We start from the raw sequence: 27,135 nt of genomic DNA on the forward strand, positions 1-27,135 counted from the left end.
CGAGACGCTTCCATTACAGAACACCCTCTGTGTTCTGTTAGACAGGTAACTCTTTATCCACATTATAGCCATAACACATAAGTTTTTCCAGCAGTAGACTATGATAGATCATGTCAAAAGCTGCACTGAAGTCTAACAAGACATCCCCCCTCATTTTATCATGCATTGGTCATTTGTGTAAGTGCTGTGCTTGTTGAGTGTCCTTCCATATAAGCGTGCTGAAAGTCAGTTGTCAATTTGTTTATTATATCTGGTCGAACACTGTTTTTTCCAGAAGTTTACCAAGGTTTGGTAACAGGCTGATCGGTCGGCTATTTGAGCTAGTAAAAGGGGGCTTTACTATTCTGGGTAGTGGAATGATTTTAGTTTCCCTCCAGTGCCTATTAAGACACTGTGTTGGTGTTTCCTTTATTTTGGCAGTTACATTTAGATTGGTAATAGCTTTTGGGTGTGAGAACTGTGTGGCAGCCGTCAGTGCTGTGGGTACTACACATTGGTGGTAAATGGGATAAATTACCATCTTACAATGTCAAACATGTATAGACCTAGCAAAAAGAGCAAGAGGAAATGCAGTCCATTTGCTAGTGTCCCTCCCTGCCACTGACCTTGAGCTTCGCGGTGTACTCCCCACGGCCCCCGAACAGGCCCAGTCCCCCCAGTAGGATGTCCGCATCAGAACAGAAGCGGATGGCCTCCACCGAGTGGGCAGAGTAACCCCAGCCACCCCCGTGACCTATGACATTACACATGAAGTTGCGATGACTCAGGCTCTGCAGCATCATCATCTGTGCTCATAACAATACAATGAGGTTAGTTTTATTAGAAGTGCCCAGTCACTGCAATATGCTATAATGAAACAAGGTACTCAGCTGTTGAAATACTTTTCAATGCATCCTTGAATTATAATATGGGTTATCATTTTTTGTAGTAATCCTTGATTTTTTTTATGCATCACTGGTGATAAAGTATATGTAATGTTGTCTCTGGCTGGAATATCATGTCACAAATCAATCAAACCAAAATCAGGAAAAAGGGATATGAGGAATAGCTGTGAGTGTGACAAATACTGTAGAACAGGGATCAACTAGATTTAGCCACAGGCAGATTTTTTGTTGAGCAGATGGTGTGGGGGCCGGAACATAATTGCAAATGATTTGTAGACTGCAAATTGAATGCAAGAAGCCCAAACAGATAATGTTTTACTAAAACATTAATTTTAAGTATTGCTCACATTTGCATATGAGGGAATAATTGGAAACAGATTTCTTAAATAAAAATCAATTGGAGCTGATTTCCTGGTGTTTTTAGAGTCTTTTGTAAAAAAATGGAATTTTCAGAAAACTTTGGGGGCCAAATAAAACCACCCGCGGGTGGCCCGCCAGTTAGGGAACCCTGCTGTAGAAGATAGAAGAGAACTGTAGAAGAGAACTGAAACACATGAGTGACTGAGTGTGTGGACTCACTCTCGAAGCGGTTGACCACGCTGTAGTCCTCCTTGGAGTAGACCTTCATAACAGCCTGAGTTTCCTCCTCTGTGCTGGCCACGCCTATCTTCAGCTCTTGCATGGCCGCCAGCGTATCCAGGCAACCTGGTCACAACACACACAGGGTACTTCCTGTTTGTGCGTAACATTATCATCAGACGAATGGACACACTTCTCTTTATCGTTTTGTCTGTTTTTGGTAAGTGCTTGACAGTACTTCTGTAAAAGCACTGTGCTAACGTAGTACAGAAAAATGAATGTTCTTATTAGCTAGGCCTTTCTGCAAATAGAGATTAATAATTTATTTTTGAAGGGGAAAAACAAGGACAGGGAGTGCAGCAAAATAGCCTCGAACATTTAGATAATGGCTGCCATTTTACAAGCTCCTAAACAACTGAGCTATTTTGTTTGTTTTTTCACATTGTTTGTAACTTATTTTGTACATAATGTTACTACTACCATCTCTTAGGACAGAAGAGAGCTTCTGGAGATCAGAACAGCAATAACACACCTCAAACTAGACAGAGATTTTTTCTTTAATGAGTCCGACGTGAAGGATATACTGCTTCCCCGAGACCAGGCCCAAATCCCCGTCATTCGCGTGAATACTAAAAGACAGGGGGAGGAGATCGGGGTGTCTTGTGAGAGTTCGTCGGCAAATGGGTAACCAGCCTCTACCATCCGTTCTATTGGCCGATCTCCGTTCAAGATTATTCTACCAACAGGACATTAAAAACTGTAATATCTTATGTTTCACTGAGTTGTGGCTGAACAATGACACGGATAAAATAGAGCTGGCTGGGTTTTACGTGCATCGGCAGGACAGCTATGTCTGGTAAGACGAGGGGTGGGGGTGTGTCTCGAGGAAATGCTTGCCTGGGGTAGAGTACCTCATGTTAAGCTGTAGACCACACTATCTACCAAGAGAGTTTTCATCTATATATTTCATAGCCGTCGCATGCATCAGCAGGACAGAGCAGCTACGTCTGGTAAGATGAGGAGCGGGAGTGTATGTCTATTTGTCAACAACATCTGGTGTCTAATATTAAATAAGTCGCAAGGTATTGCTCGCCTGAGGTAAAGTACCTCATGATAAGCTGTAGACCACACCATCTTCAAGAGAATTCTGATCTATATTATTCTTAGCTGTCTATTTAGCACCAGAAACCGATGCTGGCACTAAGACCACACTCAACCAAATCTATAAGGCCATAAGCAAACAAGAAAACGCTCATCCAGAAGCGGCGCTCCTGGTGGCCAGGGATTTAAATGCAGGCAAACTTAAATCTGTTCTACCTCATTTCTACCAGCATGTCACATGTGCAACCAGAGCAAAAACATCTCTAGACCACCTTTATTCTACACAGAGAGATGCATACAAAGGTCTCTCTTGCCCTCCATTTGGCAAATCTGACCATAATTATATCCTCCTGATTCCTGCTTACAAGCAAAAACTAAAGCAGAGTCGCTCAATACGGAAGTGGTCAGATGGCACGGATGCTATGCTACAGGATTTTTTTGCTAGCCAGACTGGAATATGTTCCGGGATTCATCCAATGGCTTTAAATGAGTATACCACCTCAGTCACCGGCTTTCATTAATAAGTGCATTGACGACGTCGTCCCCAAAGTGATCGTACGCACATTTCCCAACTAGGGCCGTTGCGGTGAACCACCACCACACCGGCGGTCACGAGTCTCGACCGCAGTCAAATTCCACGTGACAGTTCAGTCATGGTAATTATGGTTCGCCAAGCTCTGATGCTGCTGATGGTCATTGGTATGCCTACCAAACTTGCTAACAAGCCTGGTACTCAGCACTCTATTGTCCCTCTAATCACTCTGACATCAATACAAATGTATTTGAAAATCTAATCAAACACTTTATGAGAGCACATGAGCTCATGTTGCGCAACATTTCAATATGCTATGCAATTGCGTGAGAAAACAAGAGATTTGGCCTCTACTGAAAAAAGGAAGATCAGCTTTCTATAGGCTAGGCCTACTTTATTTATCAACATTACTAATATTAAGCACATTGCTTATATTTACAACAGGAGTATAGCTTAATTGGCTAGCATGAAAATAAACCACGGGGAAAAGCGTCCTCCATTCGCTATTTATGTGCACAGATGGCAGGTATTTTTTCCCGCATGCCCCTGTTTCAAGACAGGTGTATGATAATGGTCCATTCTAAATCAAAACAAATTTCACACATATAGTATTTTGTTTTTGTAAAGACAAGATTAAATCAAGAAGTCTGATGAGTGACAATATTAGCCTGTGAATTATATATTATCACTTGTGAATGATGCCCAGCATAAGAAACAATGACTTTTTTTGTGACTTTCGAATCATAGTCACACACCTCATGTAGCCTAGCCCATACTATATGTTTTAATAAGGTTTGTATCACAATTAAAGTGGCCAAATAACTTCTTAAAATTAAGCACATTAATCCACTTTACAAGGGGTGTAGAGCCTAACTGGCATACATACACAGCACGTGAGTTTCAAGTTTCGGGAAGATAAATTACAATAAAAATGCACCTTTATAATAAAAGCATGACCAAGTCCAATGCTCTAACCACTAGGCTACCTGCCGCCCAATTTGCGCTTATAGCCTACTACCATGTGTGCATTGTTGCACTGGTAATATGAAGAAATAGCCTAATTAGTTGAGCAACATTTTAAGCTAAATGTTTTGATCTGCTGCATCAGTCACATAGCGTAAAACAGTTGTTGTGATGCTAGTGGTTGTATTAATTGGGATATATCACATCCAACAACTGTCCCAAACTATGTTTGGAATATTTCTCTCACACATAGTAGGTCATCCTTGTACTATGGGGGATAGTAGATTGATATAGGCTTGAGCTTTGCTGTTTGTTAGGCCTACTCATCTTGTTGGCTGACAAAAAGTAAAATGTGGACAGATCTTCCAATATCTTGAATATGCACTTCGGAATTGGATAAGGACGCGTGCAGTTGCGTCCCTGATGTGTCTGTCTTCACTTGTAGCCTGTGAGAAAAACCCGATCACGTGATGGGCCGCGCAGCACTCTGCGAGAATGGCACAATGGCCACTAGCAGCAAAAGGCATGGATTTTTTTAGGGTGCGTTACGGCCACATAAAGGGGATACCGCCGTGAAATTCTCTGCATTGTCAAGTGCTTGTCAAATTGTGAATAAAAGACTGATGTGTGTGCAGCCTGCTTAAAAAAACAAGCAACTTTTTTCAAAATCATCATTAGAATTGCATCATGCAGCCTTACAATGCATTAGAAATCAAAACATATAGCCCAACATTTGTAGAACTAAATGTACATTATTAACTCTAAATGAAGCATGTAGGAATACCTATTTCTTTGTTAACCACTCAACGAGGATTGCAAAGGGTCGGAAACTTTCTGGTAAATTTCCTGAAACTCCTGAAACCTATAGCAGTAGCCATTGCACGGATTGAGGGAGACAATGCCATCCTGTCTGATGTTCAGACTCTGCTTGCAGAGGTAAGAGAATTAAACCTTACTGCCCTGCTCACTTCACTGTTGCTCCATGCAGAGGAAACTGCAATTCTGAAATACATCAAAAAGCTTGAAGACCACTGCCTGAAGTCCATACAAGCCGCAGCGTACATGTTGGACCCCAAGAATCCTGGCAAGAGCATCCTGTCTGGTGCAGAGATCAACAAGGTCTATGATGTCATCACTACCGTGTCTCGCCACCTTGGCCTGGATGAGGGCAAGGTTCTTGGCAGTCTGGCGAAGTACATTTCCAAGCAAAGGCTTTGGAAATAAGATGCAATATGGCAGTCGTGCCAACATATCTCATCAACCACCTGGTGGAAGGGACATTGTGGATCTGAGGCTCTTTGCCGTTGCATCCATCATCCTCCAAATCCTACCAACATCAGCCGCCTCAGAGAGCAACTGGTCCTTGTTTGGGAACACACACACAGCATGCAACAGGCTGACTAATACAAGGTTGAAAAATCGGTGGCCATCCAGCCAAATTTAGGCTTTTTGAGCCTGACAACAAGCCATCCTCAAACAGGTTGGAAAGTGACAGTGAAGATGAGGCCTCAGAGCCTGATGTTCAAGAGGTGGACATTAAAGTCCAGGGAGGAGACATGGAAGTCTGAGAGAAAGACAACCAAAGCTTTAGTTTCTAGACTATCATTTTATGTATGTTGAAATGTATGTTGAAAACGTTTTTGGGAGATGCAATGGATCATTGGGGATCATTAAATATTACCTTTCTTTTGTTGTTCAATGAAATCATCTCATGTGAAGAGTCAACTCAATTAAAGTTCAATTCGTAACTAAATTATTATCTATTTTTTATATTGGAAGGATTTAATAATTTGCTATTATTTTCTTATGATAAGGTGAAAGGTTCATGTTTCTGTCTACATATGATATGGTAAATATTTCCAATGCAAAAAACATTACATTTAAATGGTATTAATATTCATTTGCATATATTCCCGTTAAATCCCATATATTACCGTTAATTCCCACAGAAAGATTCCACCTCTGAATATTCCCCAAAATGTGCAACCCTGTGCTCAACACAATGGCCGTGTGGCACGCCCTCAAATCGTTTGGAGGAAATATCCTTTCCATTTTATTCAGCTTTGTTCAATTGTATTCTTCATACTATAAAATAATGCCACGGAATTATTAGGACCTAACATGAGGACAACTCAGAGTACGCTTTGAGTTCTTATGAAATAGACGACATTATCTTTGTATCATGCTTCTTTAGACTTATGGATTTATTTGTAGGCTATATTACATGGCTTGATTCGACTTTTTAAAATGTAGATGTTCCAAAGTTGCTTCAGTGGCTTGTAGGCTGTGTGTGGAAGCCAGGAGATGCTAAATGTGTTTATGTTAATTAACGGTCAATTACCGTGATACCGACAATCACCGGGCTGACAAAATTTTGTGACCGCCACAGCCCTAATCCCAATCAGAAGCCATGGATTACAGGCAATGTGACAAATTACATTTGATTTGAACATTTGAATAGCCTTGCGATCTAGCTGGCTATCTTAGCTAGCTTATTTACATCGATTTGATGCAGTAAAAAAAGGCACTGCCAGATGGGATGATAACCTATGGTATTTACAGGTTTGTCTAACAGTGTATGAATCAAATAGCCGACTGTAATTCCTAGCCAACATGGCTAAAATACGGGTTAACTAAATTGCTATGGATCATCTGCTTAATCAGGGTTTGCTTAATCAGGATCATATTCATTAGTGCACACCATAGCAAATCGTAATAATTAATTTTGCAACGGAAAACAAAAAAAGATAACCTTATTGGACAAGTTCAGGTAGTCCCTCCCCGTTTCAGCCAAACTGCTTCCGTTTCGTTCCTAGTGAATATGACCCTGTACTTGCTACCATACGATTCCACATTAAATACCAGCAGAAACCGGTCCATAATATTAATATTATCATTGTGGTTATACCTAATATGTGCAGGGCTCCGTGGGAGCGGGTGGTGCGTGCATGGGCTCCATCGGGCAGTGCCAGCTCTGGGCTGAGGATGCTGCAGCGGGCCTCTAGGTCCGTGGCCGATGGCACACGGCCATCTGCTATAACTGCGTTGTAGCAACACATCTCCTTTGACGCCGGCTGAAACCTACAGGTGAGAGGACAGGGAAGAGTTGAAAGGTCAAATAGAGGGTATTAAAGGATGCGAGGTATAAGAAAGTTAGTGCATTCGGAAAGTATTCAGACCTCTTCCCTTTTTTCACATTTTGTTACATTACAGCCTTATTCTAAAATTGATTGAATAGAACATTTTACTCGTCAATCTACACACAATACCCAATAATGACAAAGTAAAAACAGGTTTTATATATATTTTTGCAAATACATTTTTTTTATTTACATAAGTATTCAGAGCCTTTGCTATGAGACTTGAAATTGAGCTCAGATGCATCCTGTTTCCATTTATCATCCGTAGAGCTCCGAGACAGGATTGTGTTGAGGCACATATCGGGGGAAAGGTACCAACATTTCTGCAGCATTTAAGGTCCCCAAGAACACAGTGGCCTCCATCATCCTAAAGCCCAGCTCCACAATTATCTTTGTTAAAGTGATAAACGTTGAAAAATAAGACCCTGATCAATTATATTCTTGTATTTTTTAATCAAAGAACAAACTACCTCTCACTGATACTTCCTCCAGTACTCTTCTTTACAGAGGGAGAAAGCGCTTATGAATATGGGTTTTTAAAATTCCTGTCTGTCACATTTAAAAGGAGATTAAGCAGGGACACCTTACTCCCAATATAGTTCATGCTAGATTCACACTATAGGGCCGACCCTAACCGTACTGATCTGGCTCTACTTTTTATTTTCCCATTGTCCTTTACAGCAATTATGCTAACCAAGTTACATTTCAGCTCGGTAGTGTGAAAACGGTAATAGTGCACTATATGGAGAATAGGGTTTGCTACAAAGACGCAGCTAAACTCAGATGGGGAAAGAGGGAGGGAGACGGAGCTTGCGAGAGAGAGTGTGATAAAGATTCAAATAAATTGAGTCTGACCTCCAGATGACGTTGTAGACGGGGTCAAGACAGAGGCCGAAGCCCTGCAGGTCCTCCTGCTCGGAGTCGTTGAAGGTGCGGCAGCTGCCATCTAGCTTGTTGATGAGCAAGCATTTAAAGGGAGGGGGCTCCGATACAGAGGTGGGGACTAAGCCTGGTCGTCGGACACAAAGAAGAAAGGTTCAGGCTAATGCACTATTTTCGTGCACCTAAATACATCATATTTTGTGAAATATCTTCATAAGACATTTCCACAGAGGTTTTGAGTGAAGGACCAATCCTAGCTTGCATGGGAATCATACATGTATGTCAATGGAAGTTTTGCATGAAAGTTTGCTCAGGGCCTGTATTCACCAAGCATCTCAGAGTAGCAGCGCTATTCTAGGATCAGGTCACACCTGTCCATGTAATATAATCCATTAAGATCTACACTTCTAGATCAGCATTACTAATTTGAGACGCTTTATTAACGTGAGTCCTGATCTCAGGTTGAGGTTAGGACCTTAGAGCAGAAGGCTTGCAACTTACCGATGATGTCTTTGCTAGCGAAGATCTCGGAGGTAGCCAGGACGTGTGAGTTGATCAGGGCCTCGTCTATTCTCAGGAAGGTCTGGTCGCCGCTGGCCCCAATCCAAGTGGCCTTGCGGCCGTACTTGACACCAATGTTGGGCATTGGGGAGGGCTTGGCGTTCCAGTAGGGCATGTCCAGGATTGGCCGACCCAGCTGCCCTTTCTGCAGAGACATTTATTTAATTTCAGTCCATACGTTTCAGTCATTTTAGTAATTTTGTCATGTCAGTCTTATTTAGAATGACTTACAAATCACTGCATTCAACAAAAGTAGGTAAAACAACCATGATCAGACAATAGAAGTGAGTATCCTTATTATGTGGTCCCCCACATTTCAAATATGATACAATATTCATCTCTATGCATTCAATAAACATTCCAGCAATGGACAAAGTAACATTGTGAAGATTTGACCATTACAACAAGGTCAATAAGGAACATTTGGGATTCTGGTTTGGGGTTAGATACAATTCAATGATTCTAGTTAATCAGGAAAACAAAGTCAGAGAAAAATGACATCTGTGTAAAAGACATTGAACCCGTTAGGGGCATAAAGTTGCGTGGCGTACCGAGAAGCTGCCGAAGGTGAAGACCTGTCCGCCCATGAGGAGCACTGCCGTGTGGTTACTACCAGCTGTCACCTGGACACTCGGACCTGGGAGAGCCTGCACCAGTGTGGGAGATCCCCTACACAGAGAGAGTTAAAAACCCAGCTTCATGGACAGCCTTTACCCCCAAACATCAAGGGGACTAAATGATTGTACTGCATTATAGATTAAATGTATCTCTTTATCGTCTGTTTACTAATCATTTGTGTGCATGCGTGTCAGTGGTTACCTAGAGTTGACATCTCCGTGTCCAAGCTGGCCATGCTGACCGTAGCCAAATGTATAGACATCCCCATTCTCCAACAGCACCACTACAGGACAGCACCAGAGAAAAACCCATTTCATAACGTCATTACATATTAAATACCACGTAATATCACTTATCGCAATGTGTTGAGTACATTCAGCATATTCAGATGCCTATCAACCTGAAGGTGCCCAAACATAGGCAACCATGCTTGATAGTGAATAAACTATGATGATTAATTGTATGTAGAAATATACAAAAATAAACGCAAACATGTAAAGTGTTGGTTCCATGTGCTGAAATAAAAGATCCCAGACATTTTCCATACGCACAAATGATTTTTTCATCAAATTTGATTACATTCGTTTCAGTGAGCATTTCTCCTTCGCCAAGATAATCCATCTGGTTCTAGTTACAGCTTCTTTAGACAAAGTAGAAACTAAAAAGATGATCAAATAATAGAACCAACCAGGTGACAGGTGAAATGATTTGCAGTATTACTAAACAAAAGCACCTGTGCATGAATTATAAAAGATAAATTGCATAAATATATTAATGACAAGATACAATATAAAACAGACTTATTGATCAGTTGGCTCTGTTCTGTTTTTTCGGTGAGGCTCAGGCATCGGACGCAGAGGCTCGAAGTCAACATAAGAATCAGATGAAGACTCTTATATCCAATCTTCCATCCGACTCAAACTCATCTAAATTCTGCAGCATTTGCAATGCTGTCAGTGCGGCCATTCGTTTGGTTAGGATTGACATAGTGAACTACAAACATTGTATGTTGTACTCTGTTTCTGATTTGACTGAGGGTAAATTACATACATTTTCATAACAAAATAGTTAGTGTTCTAAATTCAATCAATCACTCATCATTCAGTTCATTGAAGTCACATGCACCATAATCAATTTATATCTGGTTTCTATCGCCATTCATCAATTGACGACAGAATAGCCTATTTTAATTTGATTGTTACTAGTTTTTGCTTAGAAGCCAGAGCAATGCTGCCCCTGCAAGTTGTAATGTGCTGAATGCATGGACAGTATGGTTATTTTTTTTAAAGTGACATTTGGAAATACAGCTGCACCTCTTGAACTTTGAGAGTTATTTGACAAACGTAAGTGTCATAGAACCTGCAGAATATGCTCTTTCTGATACTATATAGAAGTCAAAATGTTTACCTGCTTGTGACTCTGATGGAGGAGTGACGCTCTATTCCATGCATCTGTCAATTACAGGATGCGACCATGTCTTCATGTACAATTTGACAACTGATAGCCTATTGTGAATAATATGAGGCCTAACTCTTATGTGTGAAATTAGTTCAGGTATAGTTTAGGCTTACTGCAACAAATTGAATGTTTCATATCCCTTATTCAATTAGTCATAGAGCTACAGTAAATAAAACAGTCCTTGTAACAGCTTCTTTTTAACAAAGTAAAACGTAAAAGAGAATTGTATTAACCGCAAGGCGAGGTCAAATTCTTAACATGAGCGCCAACGCTGACTTGCGACTGAGTTCTAAAATGCAGAGCCTATTGCTGGAGTATATTTTGAATCTGTTTCATTGTTTGCTTGCTGGTTAGCTAGCTCCGTCTCATTTAGCACCAATAAAAATGCTGCTAAAGCAAGCTAGCCAGTTGATATAACACGTTTTCTCCAAATGTATATTAGCTAGCTAAGTTAGCTATATTACGAATACAACTCATCTGCTGTCGATAGCAGGATGAATTAAGAGCACTAGTTTGGTCCAAAAGTGGTTAGTTGAAATGCATGCTGATGGTGCATTCAGAGCTATTCAGTGGCTAGTGTTGGATGCATTGTTGTAAGTATAGAATATAAAGAAGAGGAAGAGACTGGTTTTTATGTCAGAAGTTAATGGTTCTCTGTGGAAAGACAGAGCGGCTGTGGAATGTGATGGTGGACGGGAGGGAGTCACAGGAGTGCAATAGGTGATATGGGTGGAGAGCTTTGGACTAGACATCAAGGGGGGTTGAAGTCAGGTCACCTTAAGGGAGACAGAAGGCTTAATAATCAATCACTTTGTCTTCCTATCGAACCATAAGATGTAAGGATTGGAGAGGAGGGGCAAATAAAGTGGAGTATATATAAAGGTAGAGGTGGAGAGGAGGAGGGGTGTCTAAAGTGGAGTAGATAAACTGGTAGTGATGGAGAGAATGAGGGGTGTCTAAAGTGGAGTATATATATATACTGGTAGTGTAGGAGAGTCTAAAGTGGAGTATATATACAGTGGGGCAAAAAAGCATTTAGTCAGCCACCAATTGTGCAAGTTCTCCCACTTATGAAGATGAGAGGCCTGTAATTTTCATCATAGGTACACTTCAACTATGACCACACAAAATGAGGGAAAAATGAGGGAAAATCTAGAAAATCACATTGTAGGATTTTTAATTAATTAAATGGCAAATGGTGGAAAATAAGTATTTGGTCAATAACAAAAGTTTCTCAATACTTTGCTATATACTCTTTGTTGGCAATGACAGAGGTCAAACTCTTTCTGTAAGTCTTGACAAGTTCTTCACACAGTTTTGCTGGTATTTTGGCCCATTCCTCCATGCAGATCTCCTCTAGAGCAGTGATGTTTTGGGGCTGTTGCTGGGCAACACGGACTTTCAACTCCCTCCAAAGATTTTCTATGGGGTTGAGATCTGGAGACTGGCTAGGCCACTCCAGGACCTTGAAATGCTTCTTATGAAGCCACTCCTTCATTGCCCGGGCGGTGTGTTGGGATCATTGTCATGCTGAAAGACCCAGCCATGTTTCATCTTCAATGCCCTTGCTGACGGAAGGAGTTTTTCACTCAAAATGTCACGATACATGGCCCCATTTATTCTTTCCTTTACACGGATCAGTCGTCCTGGTCCCTTTGCAGAAAAACAGCCCCAAAGCATGATGTTTCCACCCCCATGCTTCACAGTAGGTATGGTGTTCTTTGGATGCAACTCAGCATTCTTTGTCCTCCAAACACGACGAGTTGAGTTTTTACCAAAAAGTTATATTTTGGTTTCATGTGACCATATGACATTCTCCCAATCTTCTTCTGGATCATCCAAATGCTCTCTAGCAAACTTCAGACGGGCCTGGACATGTACTGGCTTAAGCAGGGGGACATGTCTGGCACTGCAGGATTTGAGTCCCTGGCGGCGTAGTGTGTTACTGATGGTAGGCTTTGTTACTTTGGTCCCAGCTCTCTGCAGGTCATTCACTAGGTCCCCCCGTATGGTTCTGGGATTTTTGCTCACCGTTCTTGTGATCATTTTGACCCCACGGGGTGAGATCTTGCGTGGAGCCCCAAATCGAGGGAGATTATCAGTGGTCTTCCATTTCCTAATAATTGCTCCCACAATTGATTTCTTCAGACTAAGCTGCTTACCTATTGCAGATGCAGTCTTCCCAGCCTGGTGCAGGTCTACAATTTGTTTCTGGTGTCCTTTGACAGCTCTTTGGTCTTGGCCATAGTGGAGTTTGGAGTGTGACTGTTTGAGGTTGTGGACAGGTGTCTTTTATACTGATAACAAGTTCAAACAGGTGCCATTAATACAGGTAATGAGTGGAGGACAGAGGAGCCTCTTAAAGAAATTATAGGTCTGTGAGAGCCAGAAATCTTGCTTGTTTGTAGGTGACCAAATACTTATTTTCCACCATAATTTGCAAATAAATTAAAAATCCTACAATGTGATTTTCTAGATTTATTTTCTAATTTTGTCTGTCATAGTTGAAGTGTACCTATGATGAAAATGACAGGCCTCTCATCTTTTTAAGTGGCAGAACTTGCACAATTGGTGGCTGACTAAATACTTTTTTGCCCCACTGTACTGGTAGTGGTGGAGAGGAAGAGGGGTGTCTAAAGTGGAGTGTATATAGTGGTAGTGGTGGAGAGAAGGAGGGGTGTCTAAAGTAGAGTAAATACTGGTAGTGGTGGAGAGTTGAAATACCTTTATGACCTGTGGCTATTTGATATGTGGCCAGAAGACACTCATCAACACAAACAGTCTTCCTCTTGAGATCAAACACAACCGAAAAAGAGATCAAAGAAGCAAGAAGTGAATGACAGGAAGTGGCCAGGGGACCTACCTGAATGGTGGAGGCCGCAGCTGACCTGCACAGCTGTCATCTCGCAGTCGAAAAGCACCGCCCCCGGGGGGTAAGTGGTGATCTTACTGGCGTCCTTCTCCTCTCGCTCGCTGCTCCCGTCTGCAAAGGTGAACAGGCCGTCAGTCAGGTGGAGAGAGGGAAGGATGGAGCAGGCAGGAGAGAGACAGAGGGGGTAGGGGTTAAGAAAGAGGGAGAGAACTCGGTTTGCAGCTTCAGAGATGGGTGTCTCAGGACCGGAAAACTGACAGTCCTGGGGAAGCTGAAATGAGCAAGTGATTCCGAGAAAAAAAAGGAAATAAGGAAGAAAAGGCAATGAAAGCATGTGAAAAGGTAAAAAAGGTAAAAACTCAAAATCTCAAAAAGGGCAGGACTTTGGGGGTTGTTAAGATTGCTCCATGTTCAATTTCAATGTGGTGTATCACTTGTAGGTTCTTGTGACACCTAACTACACAGCAACAGAATACAGGGCTTAGGTCAGTTCTTTCCAGCTGCATTTACTTAGTTCTGAAAATACTGTCATACCTGTTCTGTCTAGAAGTTGAAAGTAACGTTACTTTAGTTTCAAGAGAGTGCAAAATAGGGGTACAAGAACACCCCCATCTCCCCTTGATGCTTTACCTATATAGTAGCATAATTACCTATATAGTAGCATAATATCCTATATTTGACCTTCAAAATCAAATTTAATCAAATGTTATTTGTCACGTGCCGAAAACAACATCTGTAGAAGCCCTTAACCAACAAAGCAGTTTTCAGTAAAAAGTAGATTATTAAAAAATAAAAACAAAAAATAATTAAACAGCAGCTGTAAATAACAGTAGTGAGGCTATATACAGGGGTTACCGGTACAGAGTCAATGTGGAGACTATATACAGGGGGTACCGGTACAGAGTCAATGTGGAGGCTATATACAGGGGGTACCGGTACAGAGTCAATGTGGAGACTATATACAGGGGGTACCGGTACAGAGTCAATGTGGAGGCTATATATAGGGTGTCACGGTACAGAGTCAATGTGGAGGCTATATACAGGGGGTACCAGTACAGAGTCAATGTGGAGGCTATATACAGGAGGTACCGGTACAGAGTCAATGTGGAGGCTATATATAGGGTGTCACGGTACAGAGTCAATGTGGAGGCTATATACAAAGGGTTACCGGTACAGAGTCAATGTGGAGGCTATATACAGGGGGTACCGGTACAGAGTCAATGTGGAGGCTATATACAGGGGGTACCGGTACAGAGTCAATGTGCGGGGGCACAGGTTAGTAGAGGTAATTGAGGTAATATGTACATCAAATCCAATTTTATTTGTCACATGCTCCGAACAGCTGTAAACCTTACAGTGAAATGCTTACTTACAAGCCTTAACCAACAATCCAGTTATGAAAAAAAACTAAAAGAGAGTCAGAGAAAAACAAATAATTAAAGAGCAGCTGTAAATAACAATAGCGAGGCTATATACAGGGGGTACCGGTACAGGGGGTACCAGTACAGACTCAATGTGCGGGGGCACAGGTGTCAATGTAATTGAAGCAATAGATTTGAAGTCGGAAGTTTACATACACTTAGGTTGAAGTCATTAACACTAGTTTTTCAGCCACTCAACAAATGTCTTGTTAAAAAAAACTATCGTTTTGGCAAGTCGGTTAGGACATCTACTTTGTGCATGACACAAGTCATTTTTCCAACAATTGTTTTCAGACAGATTATTTCACTTATAATTCACTGTATCACAATTCCAGCGGGTCAGAAGTTTACATACACTAAGCTGACTGGGCCTTTAAACAGCTTGGAAAATTCCAGAAGATTATGTCATGGCTTTAGAAGCTTCCGATAGGCTAATTGACAACATTTGAGTCAATTGGAGGATACCTGTGGATGTGTTTCAAGGCCTACCTTCAAACTCAGTGCCTCTTTGCTTGACATCACGGGAAAATTAAAAGAAATCAGACAAGACCTCAAAAAACATTGAAAAAGATTGTAGACCTCCACAAGTCTGGTTCATCCTTGGGAGCAATTTCCAAACCCCTGAAGGTACCACGTTCATCTGTACAAACAATAGTACGCAAGTATTAACACCATGGGACCACGCAGCCGTCATACTGCTCAAGAAGGAGACACGTTCCGTCTTTTAGATATTTAAAAAAATATTTGATTTAACCAGGTAGGCTATTTGAGAACGAGTTCTCATTTGCAACTGCGACCTGGCCAAGATAAAGCAAAGCAGTTCGACACATAGAAAAACACAGAGTTACACATGGTATAAACAAACATACAATCAATAATACATATAAAAATCTATATACAACATGTGCAAATGAGGTAGGATAAGAGAGGTAAAGCAATAAATAGGCCATGTTGGCAAAGTAGTTATAATATAGCAATTAAACACTGGAATGGTGGAATGTGCACAAGATAAATGTGCAAGTAGATATACTGGGGTGCAAAAGAGCAAGATTTTTTTTCAAATACAGTATGGGGATGAGGTAGATTGGATGGGCTATTTACAGATGAACTATGTACACGTGCTGTTATCTGAGAGCTGCTCTGACAGCTGGTGCTTAAAGCAAGTGAGGGAGGTAAGAGAGTCTCCAGCGTTAGTGATTTTTGGAGTTCATTCCAGTCATTGGCAGCAGAGAACTGGAAGGAGAGGAGACCAAAGGAAGAATTGGCTTTGGGGGTGACCAGTGAGATATACCTGCATGAGCGCGTGCAGCCATGGTGACCAGTGAGCTGAGATAAGGTGGGGCTTTAACTAGCAGACACTTGTAGAGGAGCCAGTAGGTTTGGCGACGAGTATGAAGCGCGGGCTAGCCAACGAGAGAGTACAGGTCGCAGTGGTGGGTAGTATATGGGGCTTTGGTGACAAAACGGATGGCACTGTGTTGGAGGCTATTTTGTAAATTACATCGCCGAAGTCGAGGATCGGTAGGATGGTCAGTTTTACGAGGGTATGTTTGGCAGCATCAGTGAAGGATGCTTTGTTTGCGAAATAGGAAGCCGATTATAGATTTAATTTTGGATTGGATATGTTTAATGTGAGTCTGGAAGGAGAGTTTAGTCTTGTTAGTCTTTTTTTATTTATTTTTTTACCCCTTTTTCTCCCCAATTTCGTGGGATCCAATTGTTTAGTAGCTACTATCTTGTCTCATCGCTACAACTCCCGTACAGGCTCGGGAGAGACGAAGGTTGAAAGTCATGCGTCCTCCGATACACAATCAAGCAAAGTCGCACTGCTTCTTAACACAGCACGCATCCAACCCGGAAGCCAGCCGCACCAATGTGTCAGAGGAAACACAGTGCACCTGGCAACCGTGGTTAGTGCTCCAGTGTTGCTTGCCTCGAAGCGAGCATAGAAGTAATTCAGCTCATGTCACTGGGCAGCTCGCGGCTGTGCTTCCCTTTGTAATCTGTAATAGTTTGCAAGCCCTGCCGCATCCGACGAGTGTCGGAACCGGTGTAGTACAATTCAATCTTAAGTGACATGCTTCAGAAAATCCATCCTCCGTTAGTATTTTTTCTATCCAAAGTCAATACCTAGACATTCCCTTGCTCTCAACCTCAGAACCATCAATTGAGGGGGAGAAATTAGGGTAGAAGAGGGAAAGATCTTAGCATAGAATTATCTGAATGGGTAAACCAGTTTGACATATTAATCCTGATTAAGAATAGAGGGATGATTCTCTTTTACATCTTCCATCTGTATTTTCCTCTTCAACATCTTAAAGCTGCAATGTGTAACTTTTTAGGCTACCCGACCAAATTCACATAGAAATGTGAGTTAAATATTTGTCATTCTCATTGAAAGCAAGGACCGGTGGATCTATTCTATGTGCACTATTTCTATGTTTCCAGTTGCAGGTAGTTTTTGCGTCTTTTAGTTTTGGTTTTGTACACCAGCTTCAAACAGCTGAAAATACAAAATATTAAGTTACTGAAAATATACAGTATTTCACAGGGTTTTAGCTGATACAATGATTATCTACACTATAGATTGCTTGTTTTGTCAAACTAAAATTAGGAGAACTACTAGAATTTTAACAACCACGAAATGGTGGAGCATATTGCACCTTTAATTTGTTGCTTCCAAATATAACCACAGGGAACAGACACAATCTATTTATACCAATTAGTTATTATCCATGAAGGATATTTTAAAATGTGCCCTGTTGAGATAAAATAAAAATACTGAATTATTTAATTTGTTACTATAAATACTAATTTGAAAGCCTGCACAGATCAATGTCTAGGATAACATAAAATAGGCGCAATTGGTGTCGGAAGTCTCGCCGTCACTTCTCTTCTCTCCTCTCTATTCTATCCCATAATAGTCTGCTTGTTGTTTGAGGCTCGGCACTTTGACAACGCCTGCTGTTTCACATGCATCTAATTCTGCTGTATCAGTCGACGGCCACGGTAAGAAATCTACTCTGCTGCTTAGAGAGTTGTTCAATCGAGTTGGACTGTGATATAGATTTTTCTTCAACAAAAGTAGTGTCGCCGTCCAAGGACTCTAGTGCCAAAGCAGTAGAAGAATTAACATAGACTCCCAATTGTTTCTTATTCTCTGTACCAGAGATGCCCCAGAGAGAGGAAACCTATTTAGAACGGGACTTTAATTAAAAGGGGCAGATCAAAAAATTGCAAAGCTGTCACCACCCCACTGTTTCAGTAAACAGCTGGAGGATGGGGCTAGAGAAATATAACCACTGTCCAATTCATAGACAGAGCTATGGATGCATGTACTAACCATTCCTGACATCAAAATTATAGTCCTAACCATGTTTTGAAGCTATACAGTGTTTGTTAACAATTGCATCGTTTACAAACGAGTAGAAAAATCTTATATTTTCAATTCTGATGAGGTTAGACAAATGATGCATTTATAAGTTGATTCTTGAAGAATATAATGGCTATACACTGCATATCATTAATTTAAAATATTTATTTTTGTAGCAATCGCATTGTTGCAATCACATTTAAAGGAGCTGTCCTAGAGAGGAAATGCACATTTAGGTTCCAACTCCAAAGAATGATGAAGGCATCTTTTACATATTCACGAATTGGGTGTGGGAAATTCTACGTGGCGTTGATAACATCAACAAATAGGGCACTGACAGGTGTCAGCGTAGCTAACTAGCATGCTAACCGTATCTACATTTGGGAAGTATTCAGACACCTTGACATTTTCCACATTTTGTTACATTTACTACCTTATTCTGAAATGTCTTAAATTGTTATACCCCCCCATCAATCTACACACAACACCCCATAATGACAATGCACATTTTTGTTTACATCATGTACAGTTTGGCAAAAAAGTATTTAGTCAGCCACCAATTGTGCAAGTTCTCCCACTTAAAAAGATGAGAGAGGCCTGTAATTTTCATCATAGGTACACTTCAACTATGACAAAATGAGAAAAAAATTATCCAGAAAATCACATTACAGGATTTTTAATGAATTTATGTCCTGCGTTGCATATAATTAATGCATTGCCTGTTAATTTATCATCGAATCACAGCCTACTTCAACCTCGACAAAAGGGTGATGATTTAACAAAAGCGCATTCGCGAAAAAAGCACAATCGTTGCACCAATGTACCTAACCATGAACATCAATGCCTTTAAAATCAATACACAAGTATATTTGTCACTTCTCTCTCACTTCTCAGTGCAAGCAGAGTCAGGGTATACACAGCAGGCCGACTGGTGCACAGAGCTGTTCATGACTTCATGCCTATCAACTCCCGAGATTAGGCTGGCAATACTATGTGCCTATAAGAAAATCCAATAGTCAAAGGTATATGAAATACAAATGGTAGAGAGAGAAATAGTCCTATAATTCCAAAAATAACCACACCCTAAAACTTAACTGGGAATATTGTCGACTCATGTTTAAAGGAACCACCAGCTTTCATATGTTCTGAGCAAGGAACTTAAACGTTAGCTTTTTTACATGGCACATATTGCAGTTTTACTTTCTTCTCAAACATTGCGTTTTTGCATTATTTAAACCAAATTGAACATGTTTCAATATTTATTTGAGACTAAATTGACAATTTTAATTATATGAATTTAAAAGTAAAATTGTTCATTCAGTATTGTTGTAATTGTCAATATTACAAATATATATATATATATATATATATATATATATATATATATATATATATATACGCACACACATTTGTAATATTGACAATTACAACAATACTGAATGAACACATATATAGGCTGATTAATTGGTATCGGCTTTTTTTGGTCCTCCAATAATCGGTATGGACGTAGAAAAATCATAATTGGTCAACCTCTACTGTCAACTGTGGGACCTTATATAGACAGGCATGCCTTTCCAAATCATGACAAATCAATTGAATTTACCAAAGGTGGACTCCAATCAAGTAGTAGAAACATCTCAAGGATGATCAATAGAAACAGGATGCACTTGAGCTCACTTTTGAGTCTCATACAAAGGGTCTGAATACTTATGTATATAAGTAAAAACCTGTTTTCACTTTGTCATTATGGGGTATTGCGTGTAGATTGATTAGGAAAACATTAAACACGTAACAAAATGTGGAAAAGGACTAAGGGTATGAATACTTTCAAAATGCAATGAAGCTATCTTGCTAACCTTATTTGTGTTGCATTTTTTTTTAAATATACAGCCTATTCAAAAGACGAGCCAGCTGGCTTCATGGCTGGTTCTGGAGCTGGATTTGTCACAAGCATTGATTTAGAGAAAACTTTGCCACATATAGAAACCACTGCCTTAAAGGCCAGCATCCCGGAGTGACCTCTTCACTGTAGACGCTGAGACTGGTGTTTTGCGGGTACTATTTAATGAAGCTGTCAGTTGAGGACTTGAGGCGTGTGTTTCCCAAACTAGAGACTAATGTAATTGTCCTCTTGCTCAGTTGTGCACCGGGGCCTCTGAATATAATGATTTTTGTGTCATATCATAGGAAAAGACGCCGCATTCACACGTATTTGCACAAAGTGGGCCGTTTGGATTTGTCACTTCAAGCCCAAATATATGATACTTTGACTAAAACATTGACTTATTGACTTAAATCGTTGCGCAACATCATGGGTAAGCTCTGGCCATCATCTTTCAGCTCAAAAAGTGGTTCACAAAGGCACAATAACAACATATGGGAAACAGGGTCAGACTGAATGGTCTATTGAAAATATAAGAAAGAGTGAGTTCAGATAACCATTCCACTGTCTTCCCCTGCCCGTATTCTTCATAGCCCCACACAGCTATCATACCAATCAGGTCAGTCCCCGAATCAACACACACACACATACCCTCAACCACCAAACCCTTACCTGCCGACATTCAAACCCACACCCACCACTGTAACCATGCTCAATATTTGATCCTCTGCATTTTCTGCTCTCCAAACAAAAAAAACACACACACAAACACACACCTTCCGCTAACCCCTCCTAGCCCAAACCTTGTCCCTCCTCCAGCCGGTGTCGGCGGTTGATCCGCTGGCGTTTCTCCTCCTGCCGGATCTGGATGTGCTCCTGGATGTGCTCCTGGATGTTGACTCCTGGTGGGGAAGGGACAGGCACAGCTGAAACACACACCAAAGAGAGAACCAGGTGGAGGAGACAACACATAACATGGATCAATGATGGTGGGAGGAGACATGGAGAAGCGATGAGTCTGTACATTTGCCTTGAAACTGATATGAGGTTATTTTACTGTTTCAATAGACTCAAAATCCTAACAAATCCCAATTTCTCACTATTTTTTCACATGACTAATTCAGTGTGGCATTCCTCATAATAGAAAGGCACCTGGCCCAGTTAAAATCCTCCCAGAAATAACTTCAATTTAGCATTAACACTGGAGTGATAGATGTGCAGATGATGTACCGGTAGAGATACTTTGGTGCAAAAGAGCAAAAAATAAATATGGGGATGAGGTAGGTTGGTTGGGCTATTTACAGATGTGCTGTGTACAGGTGCAGCGATCGGTGAACTGCTCTGACTGCTGAAACTTAAAGTTAGTGAGGGAGATGTGAGTCTCCAGCTTCAATGATTTTTGCAATTCGTTCCAGTCATTGGCAGCAGAACACTGGAAGGAAAGGAGGAGTTGGCTTTGGGGATGACCAGTGAAATATACCTGCTGGAGTGCATGCTACGGGTGGGTATTGCAATGGTGACCAGTGAGCTGAGATTAGGCAAGGCTTTACCTAGCAGAGACTTATAGCTGACCTGGAGCCAGTGGGTTTGGCGACGAATATGAAGCAAGGGCCAGCCAACGAGAGCATACAGGTCGCAGTGGTGAGTAGAATATGGGACTTTGGTGACAAAACGGATGGCACTGTGATCAACTGCATCCAATTTGCTGAGTAGAGTGTTGGAGGCTATTTCGTAAATGACATCGCCGAGGTCGAGGATCGGTAGGATGGTCAGTTTTACGAGGGTATGTTTAGCAGCATAAGTGAAGGAGGCTTTGTTGCGAAATAGGAAGCCGATTCTAGATGTAATTTTGGAGATGCTTAATGTGAGTATGGAAGGAGAGTTTACAGTCTAACCAGACACCTAGGTATTTGTAGTTGTTCACATATTCTAAGTCATAGCTGTCCAGGGTGGTAATGCTAGTCAGGCGGGCGGGTGCGGGCAGCAATTGGTTGAAGAGCATGCAATTCGTTTTACTAGCATTTAAGAGCAGTTGGAGGCCACGGAAGGAGTGTTGTATGGCATTGAAGCTCATTTGGAGGTCAGTTAAGTGTCCAAAGAAGGGGCAGAAGTATACAGAATGGTGTCGTCTGCGTAGAGGTGGATCAGATAATCACCAGCAGCAAGAGCGATATCATTAATATATACAGAGAACGTAATCGGTCCGAGATTTGAACCCTGTGGCACCCCCATAGAGATTGCCAGAGGTCTGGAGAAAAGGCGTTCCGATTTGACACACTGAACTCTGTCTGAGAAGTAGTTGGTGAACCAGTCGAGGCAGTCATTTGAGAAACCAAGGCTATTGAGTCTGCCGATAAGAATGCATTGATTGTCGAAAGCCTTGGCCAGGTCAATGAAGACAGCTGAACAGTACTCTATTTTATCGATGGGGGTTATGATATCGTTTAGGACCTTGAGCAGGGCTGAGGTGCACCCATGACCAGCTCGGAAACCAGATTGGATAGCGGAGAAGGTACGGTGGGATTGAAACAGTCAGTGATCTGCTTGATCACTTGGCTTTCGAAGGGCAGAATTGACATGAGTCGAACAGTTTGGGTCAAGAGTGTCTCCAGCTTTGAAGAAGGGGATGACCACAGCAGCTTTCCAATCTTTAGGGATCTCAGACGATACGAAAGAGAGGTTGAACAGGTTAGTAATAGGGGTTGCAACAATTGCAGTGGATAATTTTAGAAAGAGAGCATCCAGATTGTCTAGCCCAGCTGATTTGTAGGGGTCCAGATTTTACAGCTCTTTCAGAACATCAGCTATCTAGAATTGGGTGAAGGAGAAGCGGAGGGGGCTTGGGCAAGTTGCTGTGGGGGGTGCAGAGCTGTTGGCCGGGGTAGGGGAAGCAAGGTGGAAAGCATGAGCAGACGTAGAAAAATGCTTATTGAAATAACCAACTATCGTAGATTAATTGGTGGTGACAGTGTTTCCTATCCTCAGTGCAGTGGGCAGCCCCAAATTTCTGTTTGAAAAAGCTAGCCTTAGCTTTCCTAACTGACTGCGTATATTGGTTCCTAACTTCCCTGAAAAGTTGCATATCACGGGGAATATTCGATGCTAATGCAGTACACCACAGGATGTTTTTGTACAGGTCAAGGGCAGTCAAGTCTAGAGTGAATCAAGGGCTGTATAAGTTCTTACTTCTACATTTTTTGAATGGGGCATGCTTATTTAAGATGGTGAGGAAAGCACTTTTAAAGAGCAACCAGACATCCTCTACTGACAGATGATGAGGTAGTTGGATGCCCGGGCCAGGTCGATTAGAAAGGCCTGCTCGCTGAAGTGTTTTAGGGAGCGTTTGACAGTGGTGATGGGTGGTCATTTGACCGCGGACGGGTTACGGGTGCAGGCAATGAGGCAGTGATCACTGAGATCTTGGTTGAAGACAGCAGAGATGTATTTAGAGGGCAAATTGGTCAGGATGATATCTATGAGGGTGCCCGTGTTTCCGGATTTAGGGTTGTACCTGGTAGGTTCCTTGATAATTTGTGTGAGATTGAGGGCATCTAGCTTAGATTGTAGGATGGCCGGGGTGTTAAGCATATCCCCGTTTAGGTCACCTAACAGTATGAATTCTGAAGATAAATGGGTGGCAATCAATTCACATATGGTGTCCAGGGCACAGCTGGGGGCTGAGGGGGGTATATAATATGCGGCAACAGTGAGACTTGATCTGGAAAGGTTTCTGGAAGGGTTTCTAGTTTCTGGAAAGGTGGATTTTTAAAAGTAGAAGCTCTTACTGTTTGGGCACAGTCCTGGCGAGTATGACATAACTCTGCAGGCTCTCTCTGTAGTACATTGCAACTCCGCCCCATTTGGCAGTTATATCTTGACGGAAAATGTTGTAGATGGGGATGGAAAATGTAATAATTTTTCATGGCCTTCCTAAGCCAGGATTCAGGCAGGGCTAGGAAACCAGGGTTGGCGGAGTGTGCTAAAGCAGTGAATAAAACAAACTTAGGGAGGAGGCTTCTGATGTTAACATGCATGAAATCAAGACTTTTACGGTTACAGAAATCATAAAATGAGAGCGCCTGGGGAATAGGTGTGGTACTGGGGGCTACAGGGCCTGGATTAACCTCTACATTACCAGAGGAACAGAGGAGGAGTAGGATAAGGGTACGGCTAAAGGCTCTAAGAACTGGTCGTCTAGTGCGTAGGCAATAGAGAATAAAAGGAGCAGACTTCTGGGTGTGGTGGAATAGATTCAAGGCATAAGGTACAGACAAGGGTATGGTAGGATGTGAGTACAGTGGAGGTAAACCTAGGCGCTGAGTGACAATGAGAGAGGTTGCATCTCTGAGGACACCAGTTAAGGTCTCCGCATGTGTGGGGGGTGGGACAAAAGAGCTATCTAAGGCATGTTGAGCGATTCACCTTATGACATCCAGTGGAACAGCCACTTTACAATAGTGCATCTAAATCTTTTAAGGGGGTGAGAAGGATTACTTTATCCTATCCTAGGTATTCCTTAAAGAGGTGGGGTTTCAGGTGTCTCCGGAAGGTGGTGATTGACTCCGCTGTCCTGGCGTCGTGAGGGAGTGTGTTCCACCATTGGGGGCCAGAGCAGCGAACAGTTTTGACTGGGCTGAGCGGGAACTGTACTTCCTCAGTGGTAGGGAGGCGAGCAGGCCAGAGGTGGATGAACGCAGTGCCCTTGTTTGGGTGTAGGGCCTGATCAGAGCCTGGAGGTACTGAGGTGCCGTTCCCCTCACAGCTCCGTAGGCAAGCACCATGGTCTTGTAGCGGATGCGAGCTTCAACTGGAAGCCAGTGGAGAGAGCGGAGGAGCGGGGTGATGACGTGAGAGAACTTGGGAAGGTTGAACACCAGACGGGCTGCGGCGTTCTGGATGAGTTGTAGGGGTTTAATGGCACAGGCAGGGAGCCCAGCCAACAGCGAGTTGCAGTAATCCAGACGGGAGATGACAAGTGCCTGGATTAGGACCTGCGCCGCTTCCTGTGTGAGGCAGGGTCGTACTCTGCGGATGTTGTAGAGCATGAACCTACAGGAACGGGCCACCGCCTTGATGTTAGTTGAGAACGACAGGGTGTTGTCCAGGATCACGCCAAGGTTCTTAGCGCTCTGGGAGGAGGACACAATGGAGTTGTCAACCGTGATGGCGAGATCATGGAACGGGCAGTCCTTCCCCGGGAGGAAGAGCAGCTCCGTCTTGCCGAGGTTCAGCTTGAGGTGGTGATCCGTCATCCACACTGATATGTCTGCCAGACATGCAGAGATGCGATTTCTTAATCCATATTAGAGACCGGCATAAAGCAATCACGGGTGTTGATCGGGAGAGCTAAGACAACAACAGGAAAATGGCAATGAATGGACAGAGCGTGTCATTTGGGCCTGAGTCTGAGGCCGACAGATAAACCAAAATAGGTACCGCGTTAGTGAACAGTCCAGCGGGCATCAGCTGTGTAGCCGAGTGATCATAGGGTCTAATGAGCAGCAATAGGGGAGTCAGGGAGCAGTTCAGCAGTCGCTACTACGCTAGGCGAGCGGGAGACAGCGTTCAGAAAGCAAGCGGGCCGGGGATGGCGGATGGGTCTTCGGCAGCACCGCAACAGAAAAACCAGTTGAAACCACATCGGACGATTACGTCGGCAGGCCAGTTGTGATGGATCGGCGGGGCTCCGTCGACAACAAAGGGTCCAGGCCAATTGGCAAAAGAGGTATTGTAGTCGAAGAATTAGCTGGTATATGGGCCTAGCTCAAATCTAACTCAAGGCTAACTAGTGCTCGCTTCGGGACAGAGGCGTTAGCTAACAGTAGCCACTCGGTTGCAGCTAGCTAGCAGTGATGATCTGGTGTAATGGCCCAGAGCTTGCGGGCAGGAATCTGGCGATGTGGTAGGGAGAAGCAGTTCGATATGCTCTGGTTTGATATCGTGTGCAGACTGGCAGGTATTGTCCAAGCTAAAGCTGGCAGGTGTCCGAGCTAAAGGTGAAGGCCGCTAGCCATGGCCAACAACAACTGATCACTAGTAGCTAGTTAGCTGGCTAGCTCCTGATGAAGTTTCCAGTTATAAGGAATAAAAATAGCAGATCCGTACCACATTGGGTGAGGCGGGTTGCAGGAAAGTATATTTCGTTTGTAGATAGAAAGTGAGATTAAAATAAGTATATACACGACAACAAAAAAACTATTTACACAGGATAAGACAAAGACAGACACACTGCTACGCCATCTTGGATACAAATGTAGCAATTATATGACGAGAACATTCCAATCTTTTTTATAGTCAATATTTCCATTTTGCCCATACTTTTGATGAAGAATATTAATAAGCTCACTGTTTTGACACCACAAAAATCAACCAAATTTGCTAAATAGCGCTGCTAATAGCTCAATTGAAAATATTGCGATGGAAGAAATTTCTTTATAACTTTCTACCACTTCCTACCTGGATTTAGACCTATATTATCAATCAATAAAAAATATATATAGTCTATGAACTAAGCAACCGACGACATGTTTTTTAACTAACCCACTCCTGGTCTAGGGAAAACACTGTGTGAGACATGTAGCAATGTTTAAGCAATGTGCTGACATGGAATGACAGACAAAAGATAAATAAAAGAAGCAGACAACATTGATGCCTTGTGGGTCATGACTGTTTGCAAATAAATACGTCAAACCGGAACATGCAGATAGACTACATATACAAATGTATGTGGACACCTCTACAAATTAGTGGATTCTGCTATGCCAGGAGAACACTACCTGCCCCAATGCATAATGCCAACTGTAAGGTTTGGTGGAAGAGGAATAATGGTCAGGGACAGTTTCATGGTTCGAGCTTGGCCCCTTAGTTCC

General features: G+C 42.2%; 1 protein-coding gene across 6 annotated transcripts in view; it reads right to left on the minus strand.

The window, feature by feature from the left end:
- Positions 1-27,135, minus strand: part of mycbp2 (MYC binding protein 2) — a 239,038-nt gene that overhangs the window by 134,962 nt on the left and 76,941 nt on the right. For 4 of the 6 annotated variants that reach the window (XM_035773117.2, XM_035773116.2, XM_035773115.2 and 1 more), the window contains exons 17-25: positions 21,070-21,192; positions 13,582-13,701; positions 9,462-9,543; positions 9,194-9,311; positions 8,583-8,787; positions 8,055-8,208; positions 6,968-7,140; positions 1,464-1,589; positions 606-733 (exon numbers count right to left, since the gene is read on the minus strand). In XM_035773117.2, coding sequence (XP_035629010.1) covers positions 606-733; positions 1,464-1,589; positions 6,968-7,140; positions 8,055-8,208; positions 8,583-8,787; positions 9,194-9,311; positions 9,462-9,543; positions 13,582-13,701; positions 21,070-21,192 — 1,229 coding nt within the window. The other 2 variants (XM_035773118.2, XM_052521882.1) reach the window with 2 other exon arrangements.

The sequence above is a fragment of the Oncorhynchus keta genome, chromosome 7 (genome assembly GCF_023373465.1).
Source record: "Oncorhynchus keta strain PuntledgeMale-10-30-2019 chromosome 7, Oket_V2, whole genome shotgun sequence".
Classification (NCBI taxonomy): Eukaryota; Metazoa; Chordata; class Actinopteri; order Salmoniformes; family Salmonidae; genus Oncorhynchus; species Oncorhynchus keta.